General features: G+C 40.7%; 1 protein-coding gene across 3 annotated transcripts in view; it reads left to right on the top strand.

Annotated features, from left to right (window-relative positions):
* JARID2 (jumonji and AT-rich interaction domain containing 2) overlaps positions 1-24,308 on the top strand; it is a 213,842-nt gene that overhangs the window by 153,948 nt on the left and 35,586 nt on the right. For all 3 annotated transcript variants that reach the window (XM_041475330.1, XM_041475331.1, XM_041475332.1), the window contains exons 5-6: positions 13,977-14,153; positions 23,619-23,848. In XM_041475330.1, coding sequence (XP_041331264.1) covers positions 13,977-14,153; positions 23,619-23,848 — 407 coding nt within the window. The remainder of the gene's footprint in view (positions 1-13,976; positions 14,154-23,618; positions 23,849-24,308) is intronic.

The following is a 24,308-nucleotide window of genomic DNA, read 5'->3' as shown; positions in this document are numbered from 1 at the left end:
GAGCTGCACTTGAAGGTATTGTGTGCATTTCAGCTCTCAGCAATTTGACTGTATCTGCAGCAGGAGCATTCGAGTTCATGGCTCTGAAGATCATAAAATGAGGCTGGTAATAGTGCAAAAAGAAATTTCTTTTATGCTTGGCTCTCTGTTACCCTGAATGGGTTTTTGTCTAGCTCTCTTAAGTCCTTCCCATCCTCCTTTGTTTTGTCTGACTATAAACTGGAGAAGTGCTTAACTTGCCTGAGTGCTTGTTCCCACAAGAGGAGAAAATCTGCTTGGAAATTCCCCTTCTCTACCTACTCACTGTCCTTTATTGTTCAATCTGAGCGAGGCTTTTCATGTGACAGTAGGTGGAGGGGTTGCCATTGTTCTTGTCTGCCTCAGGAGCTGGATTGTTCCTGTGATGATAATTAAAACACAGGTGAGCTCCTCCTCTCAGCAATCCAGGTACAAAGGAGGCATCTGAGATTGTGGAGTGAAATACTTGAATTACTTCACAGTAACAGGTGCTTGAGCCTGGCTGGAGCTGTGTGGTGTGTTAGGGACCCATGGGCTGTGTGTCTGCAAGCCTGCATGTCAGACTTGGGGGTCCTGAGCATGAGGTACTGTCTAGATTAAGCTAGAGAAGGAGATGTTACTCGAGTGGTCATTTTTCTTAAGACTTTCCATGGCCTTGTGTCCCAAGTCGTGTGCTGAAGACAGCATCTTTCAGTTTAATCCCCCATTTGTCATGTTATCTCTTTCTTTGTGTTTCTCATAGGTGCAGTTAGCCATAACTGCATCCTCTGTGCTGGAATGATGCTTCTTGGTGTTGTTTTGTCCCATTACCTGCTGAAAGGGTGTGCATTTGTTACAGATAGAGCTTGTCTGCAAAAGTCTTACCTAGTGGGTTGAATTTTTCAGAGCTTGAGTTCCCCATTCTTGGGTCTCTGTTGCATCTATGGACAGCAGTGAGCAACACCACCTGTAGCTTCCTGCTGAGGCTTTCTCACCTTAATGCAGTGTGGTTTGATTTCTTTTTCCCTCTGTAAGATTTTAGGCTAGTGGTACCTTCAGACTGGTTGCTAATTTATCCATCTTATTTCACATCCAGTATGGAGCCTCCATCCTGTTGGGATCTCTGGTAAAGTGGGTGGGTGGAGGGGATAGCGGAGGGTGATTTGCTAGCTTTTGTGTTTGTTTAAAGGATGGAGAGGAGCAGAATCTAATGGAGTTTAAAGTGGCATAACGGTCCTCTGAAATGTAATCTGTGGAAATGTATTTCTAATTTAGTGTGCCGTGAGGTTGATCAGTCTGTTGGCAGCGTGTCACTGCTGTGCTCTGGGCCAACTGCCACAGTTGTTGGTGGGAAGAGTCAGATGGGGGTTGTGTGTCTGTGTGTCTGTGTGCGAGCACACATGGCTGCATTCACACACTTGTTTCCACTGCTTGCTAACTAAGCATGTGCTATTTATAGCTTTGAAGGCACTTGCACTTATAGAAAGGCAACCTGTGTGGGGGTGTCACTTATCTCCCCTTCTATTTCCTACTCTCTTTGCATTCTCTTAGTGTTCTGGTTTAACAATGCAAATGGGAAGCACGGGTACTTTAGTCCTATTCCAGTGCTTCAGGTTGTTGGTTTTTTTTTTTTTTAATTTTTTTATTTAAATCAATGGGTGTTTAGCTCTTGCACCTGTAATTTCCTCCTTTGTTATTCATCTGTGGCATAATTGATGTTTTGTACTGTCTGTTAAGAACTTGCAATTCATTCCTAATTTCTTCAGTATGCAGGAGTACTCGAACATTTCTGACAACACATGCATTCAGACGGCAAGATCACAATTACCATTATGTTAAAAACCACGAGGGAGAGTCTGCTCTGAGTGCCACACATGGCATGTTCTTGGTCTGCTTAAACAGTCTGAAGAAAAACTGTGAAAGGGAAAGCTGTCAGCTTTGTGTTTCAGCACCCCCACAAGCTTATTACTGCATCACCCCTGTATAAAACATGAAAAGAACCAGTTAAAAAGAGGCAGGAGAATCTTCTTGGGCACCTGCTACCTGGGTGCTTCTCTGTGGAGGAGCAGGAGAGTGCTGTGGCTTGGAGGGAGGAGTGGGTCGTTCAGACTTGTATTAGCGTGGTTCTGGCTTCTGTGCCTCAACTGCTGTGTCCTTCAAGAGGTCCTGGCTGCCTGAGGTTGTGTCCATTTGGCCTCTGGGAATCTTTAGCTGCAGGTGGTTGTCTCTTTTGATGTGTCCATTCCAAAACAAGGAGATGGAAGCTGGTAGTTAATATGCTGGTAGGGAGTTCTCGTAGCAGCATGCAGGTATATCCAGCTCCAGAAAGGTCCCACAAGTGACTCTTCAGGGCACTGGCAGGCTTAGTTTGGTGCTACTCTTCTGGTGCTGCCTAGTGAGCCTGGAGGGGGAAGAGCCAGCAGCTTACTAAGACCCTGCATAGGGAAGGAAGACTTGGGATTTTTTGGAAGGGATTATTTTGATTTGGAACCTCTATGCTATTATTTATTGCAGTGTTGAGGGTTTCAGAATTGCTTGCATGGGGGGACACATGGTTGTTCTGACTTCTGTCCAGCTGTATGTCCAGCCTTGGCTCTTTGTGCTTTCACCATGAAATGCAACATGCAATTGCGTGGAAATAAGAGCACACTCACAGGGTTGAAGTTCAGCACTTCAAAAATCTTAAATGCAGTAGTTGTAAGATCCAGGCCAGTAAATCCCTATGTTTGTTTAATTAAAGAAGTTAGGACTATCTGAGGTCCTAGTCCCTCAAAATGATCTGGTGATAGAATCCCTGGATTCATGATCAAAGCCTTTTTTTGGGCAGAGGAGTCTTTCCCAGGATTGGTGGGAATGCAGCTCATTGGTCTTCTCTGCCCTTGTCCCACCACACCCAGCAGTGGTGTCAGAAGCTCAGTGCAAATATATCACACCATGGAATCATGAGTCACTAAGGGTGGAAAACACCTTCAAGATCACCAAGTCCAACCTTGGACTGAATTCCACCATGAATTCACGTGTCAATGTGTACGTTCATTTTCTGTTTTTAAACAGAAAAATTTAATCATCCTGTCACCACTACAGGTTTGCTCTTCATTGTTCTTGTGGGGTTTATTTTGAGTGGGAGCAGCTGAATTCTGTCAGTGAAGGAGCAATGCTATCATGCTACCGTGTGGAAAAAAGGCCCATGACACACGTAAGATCCCATACTTAGGAGTAGAAGTCCCATTTACCTGTCTTGCTGTGTGTAAGAAAATCAAATGATTCAAATAATTTTAACTCCCCCCACTCCATTAGCACCCTGTAATTTCAAAGGGAAGTAATTTAACCAAGATGACCTGCTTGGTTTCATTATCCAGAACACAAAGGCTTTAGACATATTTTAATTAGTTTGTTTTTCAAACTCTTGATTTGATAATACTCTGTACTAATTACTTCTTAAAAGGTAAGTGGAGCACAATGAAAAAGCTGTAACAGTTGATGAATATCTGAGACGTGGAATACGTTTCTAGACTGACCAAACTTGGCAAGGCTCCTCTGCTTTCTATAATTTTTAAATCCTCCTTTTAAAAAGGTTGGTAGTTTTTTAAAATTTTATTAAATTGTGACCTAGAATTTTCAACACAAGGAGGAGAATAGTACAGATATCTCTGAAGTGTTTGTCTGCAGTGTTCTTATCTTTAAATAGCTTCTTTGAAGGAGCCTGTATGCCCTTTGCCAGGGGCATAATTAGTATCTTTCAGCAGCGTGTAGATACGAGAGTGTCATCTCCGTGTGGTTGTACAACAGCTCTCACTTTTACTGTGTTTTCTGCCTCTGATCATATTTTTCTTAATAGCTTCTGTTACACTGCATTTAAGTTGCTTCTGCTCTCTGTAATTATTTACAGGTTAAAATATTATGAGTCAAATATCAAGCTAAAGGAGGAAGGAGAAACAACTCCCTGTGAGCAAAAGATCTTTGGCAAAAGGTGATAACAGGAAGGCTGTGATTAGGAGAGTACATTTGAAGAAGTTTTCCCATGATCAATTTTCTAATTAAGCTGAGCCTCTGGGAGTTACATGCTAGAGAATTTCAGGGATTCCTAAATAAAAATGGTTTAATTGAGATCTCACAAATGGAGTTTTCAGGCTCTTCTATTCTGCAAAACGTGTGATTGTTCTTTTTCTTTGAGTGCTGTGCTGACTTAATAATCTGATGATTTATTACAATTGGGCAAAATCAAAACAGAAAATTTCACTATGTGAAATATTTGTTTGAAATGTTCGTGTTTGTCTGAAGTTCAGTAACTTGTAGCTTTTAGTGCAGTGTGCTCTTAAACAGGCTTTTTATTCTTTTAAACATCTGTATTTGGGTGGTAAAAAGGGTCAGGGGCCTTTGATCCGAGTCTTCTTTTTCTGAGTCTTGATAGGAGAAGTTGTGTCAGTTCATACCTGCAGAGATTTCTGATTACAGTGGGAGAGCCCCCAGAACCAAAGCCTGGGAGTTCTTACCTTGGGCATGTTAGAAAACAACTGTTAATTTGCCCCTCTTTTCAGCAAGGCAAAAGGTGTGTTTGCCTGTTAGTTTGGTGTCAGTAGGCTCTGTAGTCAACGTGTGCTGTACTTGGAGAGCTGCTGCCTTGCATCAGTCACATTCTTGAAGCACCAGCCATTGGCACCATGGACACTTGATCACCACATCACAGTAAGCAGATTGAATAGCACTGCAACTTGATTAGGCTGGAAGCAAAGCAATGAAGTGCTGACACTGTCCAAAAGTATGAGCTTCTTTGCAGTCTGGGTTAGGTTCTGTAATTCCAAAATAATATTAAACCGTGCAGACATACAATAGTTTGTTTAAAATACTGGAAGAAAAAATTTTACTGATTTTGTTATTGAAACTAAAATTTTGGAATGGATTGAAAATTCAAGAATAAACTTTAGGATGTTGAATTTCAAATGCACAAACCATTTAATAAAAATAAGTTTGCATTTAGTAATTGTAACTTCAACATTTCTAAGTTCTGTTTTAAAGTTAGGAGTAACATTGAAGTGTAGAATATAAGCTGTTTCTCATATATGCAACCATTTAGGCCACCTATGGAATATGAGCTACTAAGTAACACTTATGGTGGTTTAGGACAAGAGTATTGTCAGGGAGAAGTGGTACACAGTCTCTGAGTGAACAACACTTGCATGGAGTACAGAGAGAAAAGAGAGCCTGGTGACCTCCACCATGGATTATCCCTTCCCAAGGGAACAGAGTGCTGCTGGAGTGCCAAAACTCCAGGCATCCAGTGGAAGGTGCAATTTCATGTCAGTGTGTGCCTGTTGGGAGATTTGAGAGGTGGGAAGAGGTGCTGAAGTAAGATAGAGTATCCTGTGGGTAGTACTACAGCTGAAGGAAAGCTTTTTCTTGCTCTTCCAGTTTTTGGGCTCTTTCTGATGTTAACGATTCCAATATCTATCCCTGCAAAAAGCCAAAAGATGCAGTTAACTGGTTGAAATGGGAGACTAATCTTGAGGTTTAGCTCTTGTATTTGCCACAGATTCAGTCCGAGTCCCTCAGCAAGCTGTTTAGTATGTTGTAAATGAGGATAAATATTTAACTCTGTATATAGGTGTCGACGTAGCTGGATGTTGATTATGGATGAGCTACTGGCATAAAATCTGAGTGCTGTGATGGCAGCAGCAATTCAAAGCCTCACTGCCCAGGGGGCAATGTAAAGAATTCTGGCGAAGGCAGTTCCTGCCCTTCATCCCAGCCAAAAACCTCTGAGCCTGCTTCTCTAAGACGTGAATATACCAGAGCTTCAGTGTTGTCCAAATAACTGGTTTTATGCTAGGGGTGGGACCCAGGATCTCTTGGGTATGAAACACAGCCTGGTAGCTTGTTGGGAATGTCACCACGGTGGTTTGAAACTTCCATACTAGTTTTGTTCTTGGTGGGAGGGAACATATTGTTGGGGGTTGAAGTGCACATGGAAAGGGTTGGTTTTGAGGTTCACTGTAAAATCCAGTCATGCTGATGGAGTTAAATTGCTTTGAGATTGTCAGATAGGAATTGTAGATTTAAGAAGCACTCCTTTGTGGGGTTTGGTTTTTTTTTTTTTTTTCTTTTTTTTTTGTTTTTTTGTTTTGTTTTGTTTTGTTTTTTCATTTTGGGTACTCTTTTACACTGGAGTGTTTTGCTAAGTTTGGAAAGTAGACTTTCTGTTTTTTTTCCTGCAGACTCACGCATTTCCCCACCCTTGCTCCATTTCCCTAGAAAAGGAAAAATTTTCTTCAGGCTTTTGGGTTTAGCTCTACTACTTCAAAGAACAGGCTGAGAAGAAAATGAGAGTTATATTGCTACACTAGTCAATAAATTAGCTGTAACACCAGGCACCTTGTGATTTGAACAATAGCAGCAGAGGGAGGAGTTGGAGCTCAGTTTTATTTCTGTATTTGAGATGGCCTTTTCCTCTCTCTCACTCAGGCATCGGGAAGCTCCCTCTGGGACTGTTCCTGCAGGTGGAATCAGACAAGTGAAGTACAATTGCTCTTTCCTATAGAGTTTATGTAATTTGTGCTCCTTTAGCCTGGCTTGGTAAAGCAACCATAAGGTGCAGGCATAAATTACGTATATTTGCACTTCAGGGATTTGGCATTGTCCTGCCAGAATATAATAAGTGGGACATACAAAAAATGAGAAGCAGACCATAAAAGTTAAGCATTGAGATGCCAGCACATCAGGAGCATTTGAGAGGCAAGGTTTTTCCACCTGCTTAGAGCTACAAAATGGGGCTGTGTGTCAGAGGAGAAGCCAAACCTCTGGACGTGGCTCACTGTGGGGCTTGGCAAGCCGGGTGCTTTTTTGGGGCAGGCTGAAGTCCCACATACCTTGACCTGCCCTGTGTGTAAATCATCCTAATGTTTTAAATTGTTTTAAGATTTTTCCAAAGCACATCTGGGTTGTGTTTAATTGTTAGGAGGGAAAAAACCAGAGGAGCTAGAGGGGGAGTTGGTGTAAATAATTCATGGAGAAGAATCATCCAGTTTTGCAGAAACCACAGCCCAAATTACAGAGAAGGCTTTTGGACTGAGATGATTTTTGTTGTGGTTGTAACATACCAGGGTTTGAATCCTGTCCAGATGAAAACATTTGGTTTGTACTTCAGTAAATACTGCAGAAGCACTGCCAGCTAATTCTGAAGAGTAATGAAATAGTATTTTTGGCAAAGCACATGCACTTTCCATACTTCTGATTCCACTCTTCAGATCCAAATTCAGAGGGTTTTTAAACATGTTTAGCTAGTGCAAGACAAAAGTTAATGTAATTTAATGAGAAACAAAACATAACTGTAATTTAGGAGAGAGAACTACACATTTGTCAAACAACAAAAAAAAAGAAGTAGTAATAACCTCATTAGTCAAATAAAATGGCTAAAAAAGCGTATAGTTTATTCTATTAATCTGGCACTTGCTGCTGAGGTCAACACATCTGTATGTAGAGGCTGCAAAAGCATCAATTCTGCCTCCTGTTAGTAGTGAGCCTGAATTTTACACATGCAAAGGGTGACATCTTTCCTAGAAAATTGCTAAAAGCATCACCATGACTTAAACCCCCTGTATTTTTACTTTGTACTTATTGTTGTATAAGCACCAAATTATTGTAAAAGAGGGCATGAAATACATTTGTCATTCTTTCATATGCGTTAGGCCACACTTAGTGTGTAGTTGTGGTAGTCATTTTTTCCTATATAGTTAGGCTTTCTTTTGTGTTGCTCTCACAATAGGAGGGAAGGCAAAATACTCAAAAGAGAATTCCAATAATGAAACTGAAGATACTGATGGAAGCAGTTGCCAAACATACTTCAAATCTAATTTTTAAAAAGAGCTGACTGTCCTCCCTTTTTGTAATAATTCATAGCTCATTGTAACCTTGATGAGTGATTTTTAAAAAAATCAACTCGTCAGTAATGATGTTCTCAAAATTTGCTACATGCAGTAGTATCTGATCCTAGGAGCTCTCGTACTGGTGAGGAGAGGGTACCTGGGGTTGTGTCGGCTGTCCAGACTTTCTGTGTGGCTTGCAGTCCCTTAGTCAGACATGGAAATTTTTTAGGCTTTCAAAATCTCATTATGAGGTCCAGTTTTGGTGATTTGGCCTTTCCCCATGTGTTTTGGAGGAGGCGGAGAGGGCTGGGAAGTTCCCTCCAGGTTGCTGCCTGACTTTGGCCATGGCTTTTCTGCTTTCAACTGTGAGACTTGTTAAGCAGGAAGAGGTGAGTGGCACGTGTCTGGGCCAGGGCAGCAGGTTGACTGCACTCTCAGATGGATGCCTTGTATTGAGCCAGCCTTAACTGCAATGTCCTTTCCACTTTACTGTATTTGTTGGTGTTTCATGTCACTAATCCGTTCTGTATCTCCCGTCCCCCATTGCTCCCTCAGCTTGTGTCCATCCGCTAGTGTACCTCTCACCACTCACCTTTCTCCAGCCCCAGCACATCTGGGTTCCTCCCTTCTGCTCTGCTGCACTTCACAGCCTTTCTTACAGCTTACTCCTCCTGCCATGGCTTCTCCTTCCTTCCCAATATGTTGCAATTGCCCCATCCAGACCTTTGGTGGCAGCGTATGCTTTTATGCAAATATTTCTGCAAAACAAATCAACTGTCGTGGAGGGGACAGCAGGGAAAGCATTTAGGAATTGTGTCCTTAGACATCATCAGGACACAATGTAAAATGTGCAGCTCCTACACAAGACTGGAAATGTACTTAATTTAATGTTTTGTTTAATAACATAAGGTGATGTATTACGCTACACGTTCAATAAGAAAAAGAGTGCATAGAAATTTTCCAAATCTTTTCTTGAGAGCTTGTAACATTACATTACAGTTACAATATTTATTAATGGACTTTAATTTCCTTAGTCTGGGATTTTAATCTGAATCAGTTCCCTGATCCAATTCACCACATGGCCCCGCAAAAAAAAATTATATTGCCACAGTTGAGGAGGTGGCACAGGTATAATAAGAAGAGGCCAGATGGAGGTACATGTTCTGTAGGCCATTCTTGATGCCAAGAAAAATGTCCACACAGCCACCAACAGTCTAGATGGTTTCTTGCATCTAGAAATGTCTTCTAAATGAGTAAAATTTAATTTCTAGGCTGCCATCAGATTTGCTGAGTGAGCAGGCTTTTCAGGCACCTGCTAATGGGGTGGGTGGCAGGGCAGGGTGGGTTTCTCGGGGTGGAGAGCTGCTTGTGTGCTTTCCCCAAGCTCTGGAAGGCTGCTCCCTGCTCTCCCCCTTCATCTGTTCCAGTGCCCATGGTAGCAGCTGCCTGCATGATGTGGGGGTTCCCAGAACAGAAGGAGACTTGTAAAATTCAATACAGCCACAGGCTCTCGTAACTCTCTCTCTCTCACTCGCTCAATCTCTCTCTCACTCTCTGAGATTTTTCTGCTGTTTTCTTGGGGATGGAAAGTGAGGAAGTGGGGAATTGTATACCTAGAGTGCTGAGACCTGGCAGGCACCACCTCCCAGGCACAGATGTTGCCCTTTATTTGTGGCATTGCCACTCTTCTGTTTTGCTGTTGGTTATTATTTCCAATGTCATTATTTATATTACCCTTGGTAGGCTTTGAGAATTGCACTTTGGTGCAGGGGAGGGCAAGAGAAAGAGGAGGGATGATTGCTGATCTTTATTTACTCTTACTGCCTGGCTGGGAAATATGTGCAAGAGGGAACCAGCATAGCTGCCCCATGGGTTTCTGTTGCTGAGTGTGTCCAGGAGGAGATAAACGTGCAGAATAGTGTCTATTTTACATGTCAAGGAAGCCCATACAACACTATGTTCTGTGAATGCGTGTGTACAGATGTATCTGGTGAACCTGCAGTTTTCCTTATTCTCATGCAATTTTGGAGGGCTTTTATCATCTTGCTGTCATACATCATTTTCATGGTAAATATCTGTTACACATGGAGTAACCTGAGAGCAACAACTCTCAACAAAGACTGTCTGTAAGGAAAACCACCATGGTCTTAACTTGCAGTGAAGACCAGACAGATTTTTGAGGAAGGGCAATATATTTTACTTGACCAACTGCTACAGGTGGGAAAAACCAATCAGCTCTTGAGCACACATTCTTCTTCAGATTTCCAATGGTCTGGAACGTTTATAGCTACAGTAAAGCTTCTTAATATTATTTATGAAAATCAGTAGCTTTGAGTAACGAGTGGGGCCTCCTGTAGAGGTAGGCTGTGGCATCATGTACACATCCCTATGTGATCTCAGAGAGAATGAGGGATATTTAGGACAGGGATCATTATTACATAGTATTAAAAAAGGTGTGTGATTACATAGCTTCCACTCTTCAGAGTTCAGTTTCATTTGCATGAGTTTCATTATTTCATCAGTCATGAGAAGTCTGAGTATTATTTCCATAAGAGGAGTCTTAGGGGGGGTTGCTTGGCTCTTTGCTTGGGGTAAACCAGCAGTGCACATAAACCACTCACACGTTAGGTGTTGTTTAATAAGCATAATTGTCATTCTTTCAGCTTGAATGAAATCAGAGTGTACTTACAGGAATGTCTTCCCTTCAGTTTGCTCATAAAGGGAATTTGCAATGTCTTGAGCTTGGCCAGCCTGTTTCAATATTTTAAACCAGTGTTTTCTCAGCCTTTTGGATATGTTTAGCTACATAGGCTTAAAGTGAAAATGGTTTTTACCAGTTCAACACATATTTGTGAACAAATTATTTGAGGCTATTCCAGAACTGGGGTAGTATTATAAAAGATGAGGATGAAAATAGTTTCAATACAAAAATTAAGCAAGAAAACTCAGAGTTTTTAAATTTCTTTCAGAGTCTTCCATCCATAACAATGCTTAAATAGAACAAAAATGTACAAGTCCAGACTTTTTTTTCTTTCTTTCTTTCTGTTTGGCAAGTCAAATTTAATAAATATGTAGGAAAAGCTGGTGGGAAGGAGGAGAGGAGACCCAGACTGAACGCCAGCTTTTCTCCACGGTCTCATATTGCAGAGCACTTAGATCAATAAAGTGAGCGTTAGCAGGACTCTCCTGTGTTATTGGATGTTGCTAGTCTAATTTCTCTGGAAATGTACTTCCCAAACAGTCCCAGCTGTCCCAGGAATGCAGTTTAGCCATTGTTGTTCGTAGTTCTCGATTGGAAAGAATTAAAAACTGTCATTCTGACAGGAGATTTATGCACTGAGATTACAGCGACTGAATACCAGGAGTTAGGTGAAGTTTGTGTCTGCTCTTGAACTTGGGTAAGACTGTCTCTCCTTTCTAAACAGACTGACACAGTACTGTACTTTATTTTCTGCTTTAAGAAGGAAAAAAAAGGATTGCTATTGTAATAACAACATTTGCATTGCAGATGATACATTTTTGTTGGTTGCTGTTTAAAGCAGCTGCCAAAAAAGCTCAGAGATGTGGAATTCCAAGGAAGATGAAGACACTATATCTAGACTCCTATTTTAGTGTCTCAGAAGGATAAACTTTCTGACTATTTCTCTAATTATAATAGGGGAATTTCAGTCTGTGTTTGAATCTAAGTTTGAGGGTTCCAAACAGTAAGGTTCTTTTACGCCACCATTTGTTAAAGCACAATGGTGTCAGACTTCAGATTCTTATAAGAACTGATACACTTGCATACAGTTTCTGAATCCATACTACGCATTTGGGTACCTAGATGGAAGAAAAAAAGAATTTATTTTGCAGGCAGCACTGTCTTAGGAGCAACTATTTTAGAGTCTTCTAGTTAGTTGCTGTTGAGACTCAAAACTCCCCTACGAGCAGAAGAATTAATGTGCCTCTCAGCACCTCTTACCTACTATGTTTGATTGCTTAGACTGTGCCAGAAAGTTCTGGGCTTGCATAAAAAACATGTAGGTTTTTTGTTTCTGTAAGTTGCTACAGCTTCCATGCTGTGAGATATGTCAGCAGTCTTAATTTGATCATTAGTCTATATAAACACGAGAACTGTGGCATGCAAAAGCCCTTTCTCCTAGGATAACCGTATGTGTCCATACATTTCTGTCTAGGCTGGATGGAAAAATGCACGATTTCAGGGGGGAAGAATCATCATGCCCACAATGCTGCTGTAGTGTTTATCCTGGCTGTCCCAGGTCTACCACCCACACGCAGCACAGGATGCTGCTGAGGAGTTTCTCCCTGCTTCTCCCCAAGGCAGCCATAGTTCCAAAGGGGCTGTTACAGGGGTCGAAAGCCATCATCTTTACAGGTGGGGGCTAAGCCTTCGTTGGGATGGAGGAGAGAATTGGAAGGGTCAGTTTTCAGTGAGAAAACTCAGGGGTTGAGATAAAGGCAGTTTATTAGGCAAAGCAAAGCTGCAAGCAAAGCAGAACAAGGAATTCATTTGCTACTCACTTTTGACAGGCAGGTGTTTAGCCATCCCCAGGATGAAGGGCTCCATCACATTAAATGGTTACCCAGGAATACAAATGGTGTAACACTGAATGTCCCCACCTTCTTCCTTCCCCCAGCTGTTTTTGCTGAGAGCAGTCCTATGGTCTGGAATATCCCTTTGGCCAGTTATCCTGTCTGTGTCCCCTCTAGCTCCTTGTGCACCCCAGCCTGCTTGCTGGTAGGGCAGTATGAAAAAGGGGCAAAAAATACCCTGACACCATACAAGCACTGCTCAGCAATGGCTAAAACATCCCAGTGTTATGAACCCTGCTTCCATCACAAATCCAAAACATAGCCGTGTTCCAGCTACTAGGAAGAAAATTAACTCCATCCCAATCAAAACCAGTATATTTAGGAATGGATGATTCATTGCAGAAACAGCCAGGTTTTGTGCCATATTTAGGTAATTCATTCATTAAAAAGTAATTTTTATAGTTATAAGAGTATTTTATACAACTCTGGTAGAAACAGAAATACGCAATCAAAAAATAAACTATAGTTAGTTGTTGGCAGTGGCAACACCAACAACTCAAAAGCAAACCAAACACATAATTGGAGTTCTGAAGAGCTTGAAGCCAGAAGTGCTTCCTAAGGAAGCACCAGTCAAATAGCCACTACCCTTGTGTTGGTCTCTAGCCCAGTTCTCTTTTGTCCTTTTGTTTTATTTAGCTGCAGGAAAATAAATGAAGTTGCTATTATCCAGGTGTGTGACTATACTTTTTTCCCTTTCTTTAAAAGAATTTTTTCTTCGGGAATAACTAGAATGCTCCTACGGTACCTGTCCCTCCAGGGGATGGACAGGAGACTCATATTGAAGTAGAAAGTGATATTGAGCTCATGGGAAGGTGCCCATTATTTATCAGCTGTATTTGTACATTTAAAAATCATGAGAGCATCATGGGAAAAGTGCTCAAGAGATGAGAAGCAGCATTCTCAAGAAGAGCACGCAGGGAATCAGAAGGCCTTTCCTCTCTTTTCTCCTTTGCCAGGAATCCTCCATGCAAATAAATTTCTCAATGTCTTCGCTTTTCTCTTTGTTTCATACTGCAGAATTCTGCAAAATATTGTATACAGTATTGTAGAGGTCTGCAAAGTATTGTGAACTTTAAATGCTTTATTGTGATAACTTAGAAACATCACTGTAGTGCAGACTGGTTTTTTGCTCTTTTTTCTTCTGGTAGGAAAATCTGTGAGCTTCTAGTTGTGGGTTAAGATTTCAGCAAGGCACTTGAGCACGCATTTGAAATTAAGCATGTGCATTAGTCCTTTTCTGAATACACAGAGTTATTAAGTAGGGCTTGTAGCACGACTGATTGTCTGGAATATGAATAGAATGTGCTTGAGGGGGGGGAGAACCCTGCTTTTCAAGACCTTGTGTATCCTGTTGGTAAAAACTAATAAATAAAAACCCTCTAGTTAGTCATGCACTGGTGTGACCTCCCAGCTCCGAGTCCCACTCTCCCCTTGCTGTGGAGGACACTGAAGTAGGTTGTGATCGATACGGTTAGTGCAGCAAGTGAATGTGATGATGCTAATGAGCCATTTCTTTATAATGATCAGGTTCTCCAGCCCTGCCCAGCAACATGGTATATTTTGGAAGCTCTCAGGATGATGAGGATGAAGAAGAGGAGGAGGAGGAGACAGAGGACACAAAAACAGCCGCAAACAATGCTTCATCATCATGCCAGTCAACCCCTAGGAAAGGAAAAACGCATAAACACGTACCAAATGGGCAAGGTAGGTCCTAAGTAGTGCTGTTCTCCTGCACCCCCAATAAAGAAATTCGTGAGCTGAATGTGCTCAGTCCTTGTCCATCCTTCTAGGTCTGATTGAAGAAATGGTGGAGTAAGATGCAGTTTTAGCATCTTGTGCTTTAACCTCTTTCTTCTGACAGTCTGAACTCTGTGGCAGAGCTGCTGCAGAGCTGGAATTATATACACACATATATACACACACATATGTATATACTGACATGGGGGTCAGTCTCTTCTCCATGTAACAAGCAATAGGACCAGAGGAAATGGCAAGTTACACCAGGAAGGGTTTAGATTGGGCATTAAGAAGAATTTCTTCACTGAAAGGGTTGTCAGGTCTGCCCAGGGAAGTGGTTGAGTCACTATCCCTGAAGGTATTTAAAAGTTGTGTAGATGTGGCACTGAGGGAGATGTTTTAGTGGTAGAACTTGGCTTTGTTAGGTTTATGGTTGGATTCAGTGATCTTAAAGGTCTTTTCCAACCTGAAAAAATCCTGTGATTCTATGAGATGTATTTATGTATGTATACACACACACATACAGACACAGTCACACACTCTGGCTTTTGAGACTGATGCTTAATTTAGAATGACTTTATTTTATCAAAGTTAAGTATAAGCATTCATAAGTGTTATCAAAACACATGCCAGGGGCAACACTTAATTCCTCTCATGCAGTATTGAGACCACACTTGCAGTAGGTTGATACCACATTCATATTGTTGATTGAAAAATTTTATGGAAGAAACTTTTTCAAGTCAGTTATTTCTCTGCAAATCAGCAAAAGCTGCATTAATTGCACAGTAATTGTGTCACAATGTCCTTGTGCCATATCTTGAAAAATGGATCCACGTATATTGCAACATTACCTACTTTATAATGGAAGATTTAAAGCCGTGCTAAAAATTTCTTGAGCCTGCTGTAATGCTCCCCTGCCAGCATCCTGTGTGATGTGGTTCTTGCTCCAGCCGGAGCTCTTGTTTCATAACTGTGCTATCTCTGTCTGACATAGTTTCCAAAATGTAGCCTATGCTCTCTGTTCCCTTCCTCACTATTAGTTTTCCATGAGAATCTTTCTTTTGGTGACTGCCCCTTCAGCTCTCCTCCTTTTAGTAGGAGGACTGAGAGGAAGGTCTTTTCCCAGTGCACTTTGTGAGAGGTGACCTGTGCCTGCTCTGTTTGTTCTTTCATGCTACCTTGCTCCAAAGAAGAGATTAGTAAATCCCAATTACTTCACTGTGCTGATCCTCATCTCTGCCTTTCAAAAGGGAGTTTGCTATAAAGGGTGCCTTTGTTACATATGCCAAAATTTTTTTCATGACTGCATCTGAATCTGTTTTCATTGCACACCCAACCTCCAAAACTCACCTTTTGTGAATGATTTGTAGATAATTGCAAGGGGATGTTATGCCTAATAGCATTTCAACTGTCAGCTGTGACCGGGAGCTTTAATGCTTTACCAGCCGTAGATCAAAACTTGGCACTTAGGATTGATTTCTAAGTAACCCCCCCAAAATAAGAGGCACAAAACTCTGCATATGGAAAATGAGGCCGCACATAACAGAACTGTTCCCTTAGAGTTTTAAATGTGATATATCACTGCAAAAGGAGCTGATGGTGTTCTATAAGAATGTCCCAGATGGCAGCCACTTTGAAATTAGCTCAAAACCAGAGACACCTGAAATCTTAATTGGGGGTAAGTAAAGGCAAACATAATGAGCCATATAATGGCTTCATAATCTTTATCAGTATAGATCAGAGAGAGTGTAAATGAAGCTGCTGCTTCAATAGAGCTGCAAAAGACCTTTATAAAATACATAGGAGACAATGTGAGATGTTTTGACAAAGGTGAAGAAACAGGAATTCCCAGAGAAGGCAGCTGCTTCTTCTTCGTCATTGTAATTTCTTTTTTTCTTCTTCTCTTTTTTTTTTAATTAAAATTTCCTTACCCAGGGGTATTCCCATTCTTCAGTGTCTGTTATGTTGGTTGACAGCCAATAGTATTTTTGTTTCATGTGAATGAAGTAGGTTCTGGTTCCTATGTGTCTGTTTTAAATGAGACCACACACAAAGGCAGACCAGGGACGGGTGCAGCAAATGAACTTAATCTAGCGTGAGAGTCTATTTTTAATGAATTAAAGTCTTTTGTTTTTAATATACAATGTCTAGTCAAGCACTTTGGACCTGAAAATGCTAAGCATTTGCTATGACATACAAAAACAAAAGTTCAGAGCTTGATTAATGTCATTAGACAGTGTCAAATGATTGCTTTCTGCACAGTGGGGGCCAACAGTTTTTCTGGGCGAAGTCATTTGTCAATATCCTCTTCTGACGCCAATATGGGGCATTATTAAGGTTGCACACCAAATTTTTTGTTATAAGTGAGCCTGTTGAGCCACCTTTTAGAGAGCTAACTCAATCGAGAATGCCTGAGTGTGAATGGGAAGCACGTATAGCACGTGGCATAGCTTGCGGCACAAGATGAAATAATTGGCTCAACTGACTTGTTGCCTTCCAACCTTGCTGCTTACACAGATACATTTAAAGTATCAAATTGTTACCTGTGCCTTTTCACCCTCCTTTCATAGTGCTGCTGATGTGCTGCACACACATCCAGCCGTAAAACAGCAAAGTGAAATGTTTGGCAGTAGAAGTGTTTATCCCTTGCATTCATGGGAGTGTGTAAAAGGGAGTGTGCAAGTCTTTCTGGGGAGATGTTGGAGATATTGGGTCTAAATCGCATCTCCCCACTGCTCAGAGGAAATTCCAAGTTGTAGGTAAGAGGGTACGCTTAGGTCTTTGTTCCTTTAAATCTAATTCTTTGAATTCCTCGCAACTAAATAATTTCCAGTTTGATTTCATTCTATGGCACAATGGAAGTTTTCTCTGCAGGCTCCTGAAGAAAAATGTTTGCAGGTGCCAAGTGTTTTGCTAGGCAGGCTGTGATAGAGAGCTGGAAGGTGGAGCTGTGGAGTTGTTGGGTTATCAGTCCCATCTCAGGAGCAAAGGAGGATAGGTATTACTCTACTTGAAAGGGCTTGTGGGCTGGAAAAGTGCCTCAGGAGGAGCAGCAGATAAAGTTGTGTAGACAACTTAGACATTGCATGCAGCGGGCTACAGTTCCTCTAATAATGGTTGGCTAATTTTCTCAGGAAGAATGATTGGGGAATTAGATATCTCTCACACCAGCACAGCAGCTCAAGGGCAGAGAGGAGTGCACATCTGGGTCAGCATACCTGGGAATGTCCTGTTGTCTCTGGATGCCAGAGACAGACAATTAAGTTCCAATTTACTTTTAGGGAAACAGAATTAACCATCATTATTTGTAACCAAACTTCTTTGTGAAGGTCGAGTGGTGTCCTGAGCAGGAGTAATCCAGCTTCAGTGTGCCAGCAAAACCTACAGGGTCAGAAATGGTTGCTGGATCATGCTGTGTTTTGTTAACATGACAAGATAAAAACTGCTCTGCATGCCTTTTGCCTGAAATGAGCAGGGGAGAAAATTGTATAGATGCTTCTTTTTTCCTCTTGGGGCTCAAATTTCAAAACAGACCTGGCAGTAGTGCATAGTAAGCAAGCATTGCTAGAAACACTATACTCTGCTTCAGTGCTGTCCTAATCGCTTAGCAGAAACACAGAATATTTCACTTCCCAGTTTGCAATGGATAATTTAGCAGAGTAATTTCCTTACCTGTGTAGTAGTACAAAGATGATGCAGGAAAAGATCGTAGATAGCTTTTTTCTTATTTCAGGGTATAGTTCAATGCAGCATTTGTGTATCTTGGGCTTGAATGGCACATCTTTTACATACGTTACTGTTTGAGTGTGTTTTGAGAAAATTCTGATTTATGGTTGGAGTTCTTTATTTAGTTTGGATTTTTACTAAATTTGGTATTTGTGGGTGGGGTACATGAGACAGAGCCTTAGGCTTGTACATAATTTTTAGTAAAACTAATCCTGAAGAGGTAAACATTTAGAAGAAAAATATATTTTAAAGAATGAGAACATTGCAGGCAGCGTGCTGCAATAGTTAATGGGTAGGCAATTATTTTGATGATTTACAGTCTTTTGTTGAAAGACCATGGAACCAGTAATTGTTGCAATAAACATTTTTGCACATTTAATTTTTCTGCAAAAATATGTAACATGAAAATTACCCGGTTTGCAGTAATTTGCATACTTAAATATGCAAATTAGGCACAACACATTTGGGGATTTGCGGATTTTCAGTAGCGAGATGTATGACCTGTGGAGAAGAATAGGGGAGCTGGAAGTTGCTCAAAAAAAAAAAAAAAAAATTGAATTGTTATCCTGGTGTGAGACTCGTGATAACAGACACACACTTCTTGTATGGACTTGCTGCTTAGTGAGTGACCCTTTTGATGTTGTTTGTGTCGTAATGGTTAGGTGAGAGTAATGAATTTGTGCTGAGACGAGACACTTGGTATTGAATTTTTGCAAGCAGTGGTGCAGTGTCTCATACCAATAACGCTTCTCCCGGTAGCCCAGTATATTCCTGTGCGTGCAGGGCTTGAGCTGTGTTATTGATGGTGTCAAAAAACGAATTCAGTGTTACCCCTCTGCCATGGCTCTCCTGTTTGACTCCTGCTAGCATGCAGCTATGGAAATTTTCGTGTGGTGTTGTCCACTGAGAAATTGAGTGGTGTTGCATTAGGGCTTGGGAAGTGCAGAAACAGCAGTACCACATGTTTTCATATGATGTGGTGTTGACCTTTTTTTCTGAAGTACACCTTTGCTCCTGACTCCGAGTAGGCAGAGCATGTTGGGGGGCTCCAGAAGACAGCTTCTATCCCTGGAAATGATTTGTGGGAGTCGGAACATACCCGACATTTAAGGAAAACAATTGGCAGTATTAAAATACTGTGTTTTATGGAAGTATAAGGTTGTTTTAGTTCCTCTGGGAGGGGAAAAGAATTATTGCCTGAGTCCTTTAACGCAGTTTGAGAGCCACGTAAATGTTTTCACAATGACTTAGAACTGAATTAAAGCCAGAGCAGGAATGTTTTTGTCCAGTAACGGATACTCCATGCCAGAAAGTTGATTAATACTACATCTCTTCCCAAACATGATGTATGTAACAACATGAGGCTTGCACTGGAGTAGCTGGCTGGGGTTCACAGTATTGGCAAGGTTCCCTTTTCTCCTTCTAAAAACAAAACTTCTCCCTTTCACTTCTATTTCCCCTCTGTTTTCTGGATAGTTTTATGAATGCGCAATCACTTGCTTTATACAGTGCAAGCTCTGCAACATGCAGCACGTATGTATGGCCCATGCCTTCATCTCCCAGCCACTGGCACACAGCAAAAGAGTTTTGGACTCTGCAGCCCATATTAAACTCACAGATAACTCCCCAGTTATCTCACGTGTAAAGCATATCAGCTGCAGGAATAACCTCCAGGAGAGCTTGGGAAACAAAGCTTTGTCCATGGAGTCGATAGCTGACTGAACCAAATCCAGTAATTCTGCTGCCTCCACAGTGAAAGCCTGATTATTGTGCATATTATAAATTAGCTTCTGAATGGCTGGCTGGCTGTATCCTGTGAAGTGTTTGTGTGCAAATTAATTTGTAGGAATACTTCCGAAAATTGCTGAAAACACATCATGTTTATCGCCCACTACAGTGTCAATTCCTGTAGTAAATGCTTAGTTAATCTGTAGTAATTGAACACATCTGTGGCTTTAGTTGACCAAAATTTTTTTTTTGGATGTTATTATAGCTGCACCTAATAGAGGCACAATTTGCACAGTTTGCATTGGTTTGTGTAGGGATTCTTTATCACAGTTTCAAATGAGATACCCCAAAGTCCCAGTATGGGATCCTGGATGAATATTGGTGCCTGGGGTCTAGTTCCCCTGATGCAGGGAGCACTGTGATGCATCCATGGGGATCACGCCTGCCATAAGGTTTTGCTCTGCTGCCATAAATTATATCAGTGGTTTAAAAAACCCCAGTGCTTGTGAGTTTTGAATGTAGTGGTTCAGTTTCTTTGCATTTGATCATCACTGCTAACCAAAAGACCCACAAGTATTTCACTGTGGGTCTCTTATTGTTTCAGTTTAATAATAGTAATAGCTTTGGAGGACACAGCATTTTGAGAATAAGCATTCAAATGGATACAAGTATAATGATACCCATTTATTCTATCTGGAGTGTCTGAACACTAATAATTTACTTAGACTTTTAATTACTTGTTAGTAGTGCTTCTTACCTTTAACTAAAAGCTCTTCTGGAGATACAGAGTAAGGTAGCATAAAATAATCATAATTCAAAACTACACATCATTTCTGCTTCAGGAATGCAAGTTTCACCACTAGTGTAGGTTGGACTTGGTTTTTTGTCTTTCTGTCTTTTAGTGAAATTACTGCTTCGAGGGTGAAACCCTTATTGACTACTCTTTAGCAAGGAACTGAAGTGAATGGAAACAGAACATTGGATATTGGCATGTCAGACTTACTTCTAACATGGGAGATTTTCATGGAACACACGTGTCAGGGGTTCATAAAGCACAACGTACACCTTTCCTGATTTTCTGAGCGCATCAGAAATACTTAGGAGCTGGCAGACATGAAGGAGAATGCCATTTGCTGCATAAGAAGGCACAAAAGAATCAGTAATCATTTCATTGTTTAATCAAATTTGGTCTCAGTAATATTTATTGCAGAGGCTTTGGGGGAGTTATTGTTTTCTTTCCTTTGAGAAGTGGGTGTTGCTGGCTTATGAGCTACTCTTCAACAACAAGTTTTTGGGGGGGGCGGGGCTTTAGTAATTTTTGTTGATACATTTTTTCTCTGAACTGTCTTACTAGCTGTTGGCGCCAGAGTTTAATCGTGTATTGTACTAAGTAAATTTATTGTGTAAATAACTTGCTTCAACATTTTTAGTGAGACGGGAGGAAAATCACAGTCTCTGGGATTTTATCTGCCCCTAAATGCTTGGCTTGCGATAGCATTTTGTAATTAATCGAGTTAGCATTTAGATAGTTGCTCACATAGTATATTTTTTAATTTCTGTGAACTTACTATTGCGGAAAGGATTTATGGGTGGATATAAAGTAGCTGGATATAACAGTAATCTAGGTGTTGCAAGAAACAAATACTGATTTTTATAGAAACTGATACTATCTACTGTTTAACTAGAAGACAGTGTGGCAAAAACTGTTTTGCGTCTACATCTCCCTTTGTTGTGTTTTCAGACACTACCTTTTTAAGCTTTTCCTGTGAGACTGAACATTTTTTTTCCTCCTGTATCTCTCTTCTCCCTTTCAAGAATCTTACAAATTAAGACAAAAGATAATTACTCAGAGGGTAAAACTGGCAGGGTTCCCACGACACTTAAATTTAATGAGCTGTTGCATATAAAATATACCTTGTCTCATGGTTTTTTTTTTTGTTTTTTTTTGGTTTTTTTTTGGTTTTTTTTTTTTTTTTTTGTGAACCCAAGAAGCGCACAATTTTGCTTTCTGGATGTCTTTTCTGTTTTAGTAATCTTCAATTTTTAAAGTGGCAACTGATTGCAGAAAATTAATCTCTCTGACTTGAATGTTTCTGTAGGAGCAGATCATTATATACGATTTGTTCCCTTCAAAGGAAGATATCACTCCAAATGATAAAATGCATATTAACAAAGCTGCCATTGGTTGTTTGTGCTAGGTCTTATTAAAAATAAATAGTCATGCTTTGTGCATCTGTAGTGCCTTCCATCTGATGTGAGAATTCTTTACAAAGGAGGATGAATGTATTGTCATGAACTTCCTGAGAGGGGTTGGCAATTACTATCTGTTCCATCACTGGAAATGAGACACGAAGGGTTGCATGATTTTTGCAGAAATCACTGAGAAATCCTTGGCTGGCTGGAGCAGCACCAGTTGCTCCTGAGCTCAGGAGAGACACAACCATGGAGAAATTTGTAGTGACTCCACTGCTGACAGCTTTTCTCTCATTCTTACTCCATTTATGCAGGTGGGAAGGAAGAGAGGAGGAAAAGCAATTGCAGTTTTTTCTTTTTTAAGTAGTCTGCTTCAATACTTATGACTGACTGAATATGATAAGGGAACTGAAAATACAATAAGCAACCTGAAAATTAAATTTGTCAATAGTTTGCTAAGGTTTCGGCTGCAGGAAGCTGGATAGCTGCTTGGGAAGTTTTGGAGGTAGGGTTGGCTCAAGAGTAGCTTAGCTGCACCTCTTCTGTCCAGCAGGGTTGTTTGGGTTTTGTTACTGCTCTTAATGCTGCTCCTACTGTTAATACTCTACATCTGTAGAGGTAGCTAAGCTTCACAACTTTGATAAGAAGGTGTGTGTTGCAGGCATATCACCTTTAGTGACAAAATAAGGCTTTCATTTCACAAGAAAACAGTAACTTTGTGCATTTAGTTACTATTCCCAAACAGATGGTGAATGTTGTGTGTAATAAATAAGGTTTTCACATAGCTGTGCTGTTTAGTATTTATGAAGTTTCTTGTTTGCATCCCTTCGTAAACCGTGTCAGAGAAAGACGGGTAGAAATCAAAAGTAAAAGGCAGGAGGGCATTTGCCATTGTGGATGTTGGATCACAAGTCTTGGGGACCTCTGTCAAGTGCTCCACTGAAGAGGGTGCATCACTGACATGAATTCAGCACATTTCTGATTAACAAACAGAGAAATGTGATGTGATTTTCTGTTTGTTTTAGCTTCAGCTTTTCATGTTCCCTGACAACAGAAGAGCAGTGACTCTTCTTAAATAAATTCAGCAGAGAGACTGAACAAAACTTGTTTGTATACATTCGCATAATATTTAGTGTACAGAAAATAAAGGTGTCTGTTCCACACTTTCTTATCCCTTCATTTACAGGTTAAGGTGCTCAGCACAGGTCCCAGTGTTACTTCATGTCACATGTTCCAAAATGGTTTTAGTATTTTCCTTTTTTTTGCAAAAGTACCTTTTTCTATTTCCAGCTTGTCTGCTATACGCAAACTGCTGTCAGTTTCATTCAGCAGTTCGGGTATTGATGAAAACAAAACATGCTTTTTCATGGAACATTTCCTTTCTTCTACATTGGTATAAATATAAATCTTTTTTTCTGTTTAGGTTATGTTTAGAATTCCCTCACTGCCAGAGCAAAAAAATATAATTAAAACTGTCATAAGTAAAAATCAAACTCATCATTCTAAATCTAGGTCAGTCAAAACAGTAATATACCTTGTATGTTTTAATTTGGATATTGAAGATAATGTGTGCTAACAGGCAGAGGAAATACTTTAGTAAATCTGTTCATCTAAAGAAATATGCAAAATAGTGCTATTTCTATATTGATTTAACTTTAGATGTAAGAAGGCATTCACTGAATATCCAGCACTGAGAGCAGAGAAAATTGTGATGTTTTGAATGAAGTGTTTTGTCTTGCATACTTTTTCTTTTCCTCTTAATAACCTGATTTTCTCTCTTCTCAGTTTTCAATGGGTCCAGCAAATCATCGAAGGAGAAAGAACCTGCTCAGAAACACAAAAGCAAAGAGGCCACCCCAGGGAAGGAGAGGAACAGCGAACATAAGGCTGAGAGTCGAAAAGACCAGGCTGCTGCTAATCACCACGCTACTACAAACACTGGCTCCTCTACGAAAGGGCTCACGGCTAACAACCACCACACTCTTCACAGATCGGCTCAGGACTTAAGGAAACAGGTAATAAGTTGTACTCTACTGTGGACACATGGGGAAACAAAGGCTTTTATGGTTCTAAGCTCCTTTTTCCACTGCTTGGTGTAGATTGGATGTGGCGATCCATAAAAGCATCCTCTGGAGCAGCAGGGAGTAAATTTTCAGTGATTAAAAAAAAGGAAAAAAGAAAAATATATACAGGAAGTCAGTATGATAAAGCATGCTTTACAACCCTTTTAATTACCTGGTGTATTCATATAAAAGAGTAAAGTTCACATTGCTGTTTATGAAACCTTTCTGACTGGCACTCTGTGCTGACACTGCCAAGGCTGGCAGCACATGGAAGAAGGAGCTGATTTGTGTGCCTTATCTCGAGGGCTCACTGGTGCTGTGGAGAACCTGACACTGCAGTCAGGTGTCTTGGTTTGCACATGGGCAGCACAAACCTCAGAGCCTGGGAAAAATGTTTTGTCTGCTGCATAGA

Source organism: Pyrgilauda ruficollis, unplaced genomic scaffold (assembly GCF_017590135.1).
Source record: "Pyrgilauda ruficollis isolate IOZ18807 unplaced genomic scaffold, ASM1759013v1 scaffold35, whole genome shotgun sequence".
Taxonomy (NCBI): domain Eukaryota; kingdom Metazoa; phylum Chordata; class Aves; order Passeriformes; family Passeridae; genus Pyrgilauda; species Pyrgilauda ruficollis.
Note: the sequence above shows the minus strand (reverse complement) of the source record. Positions and strands in the feature narration are given on the sequence as shown.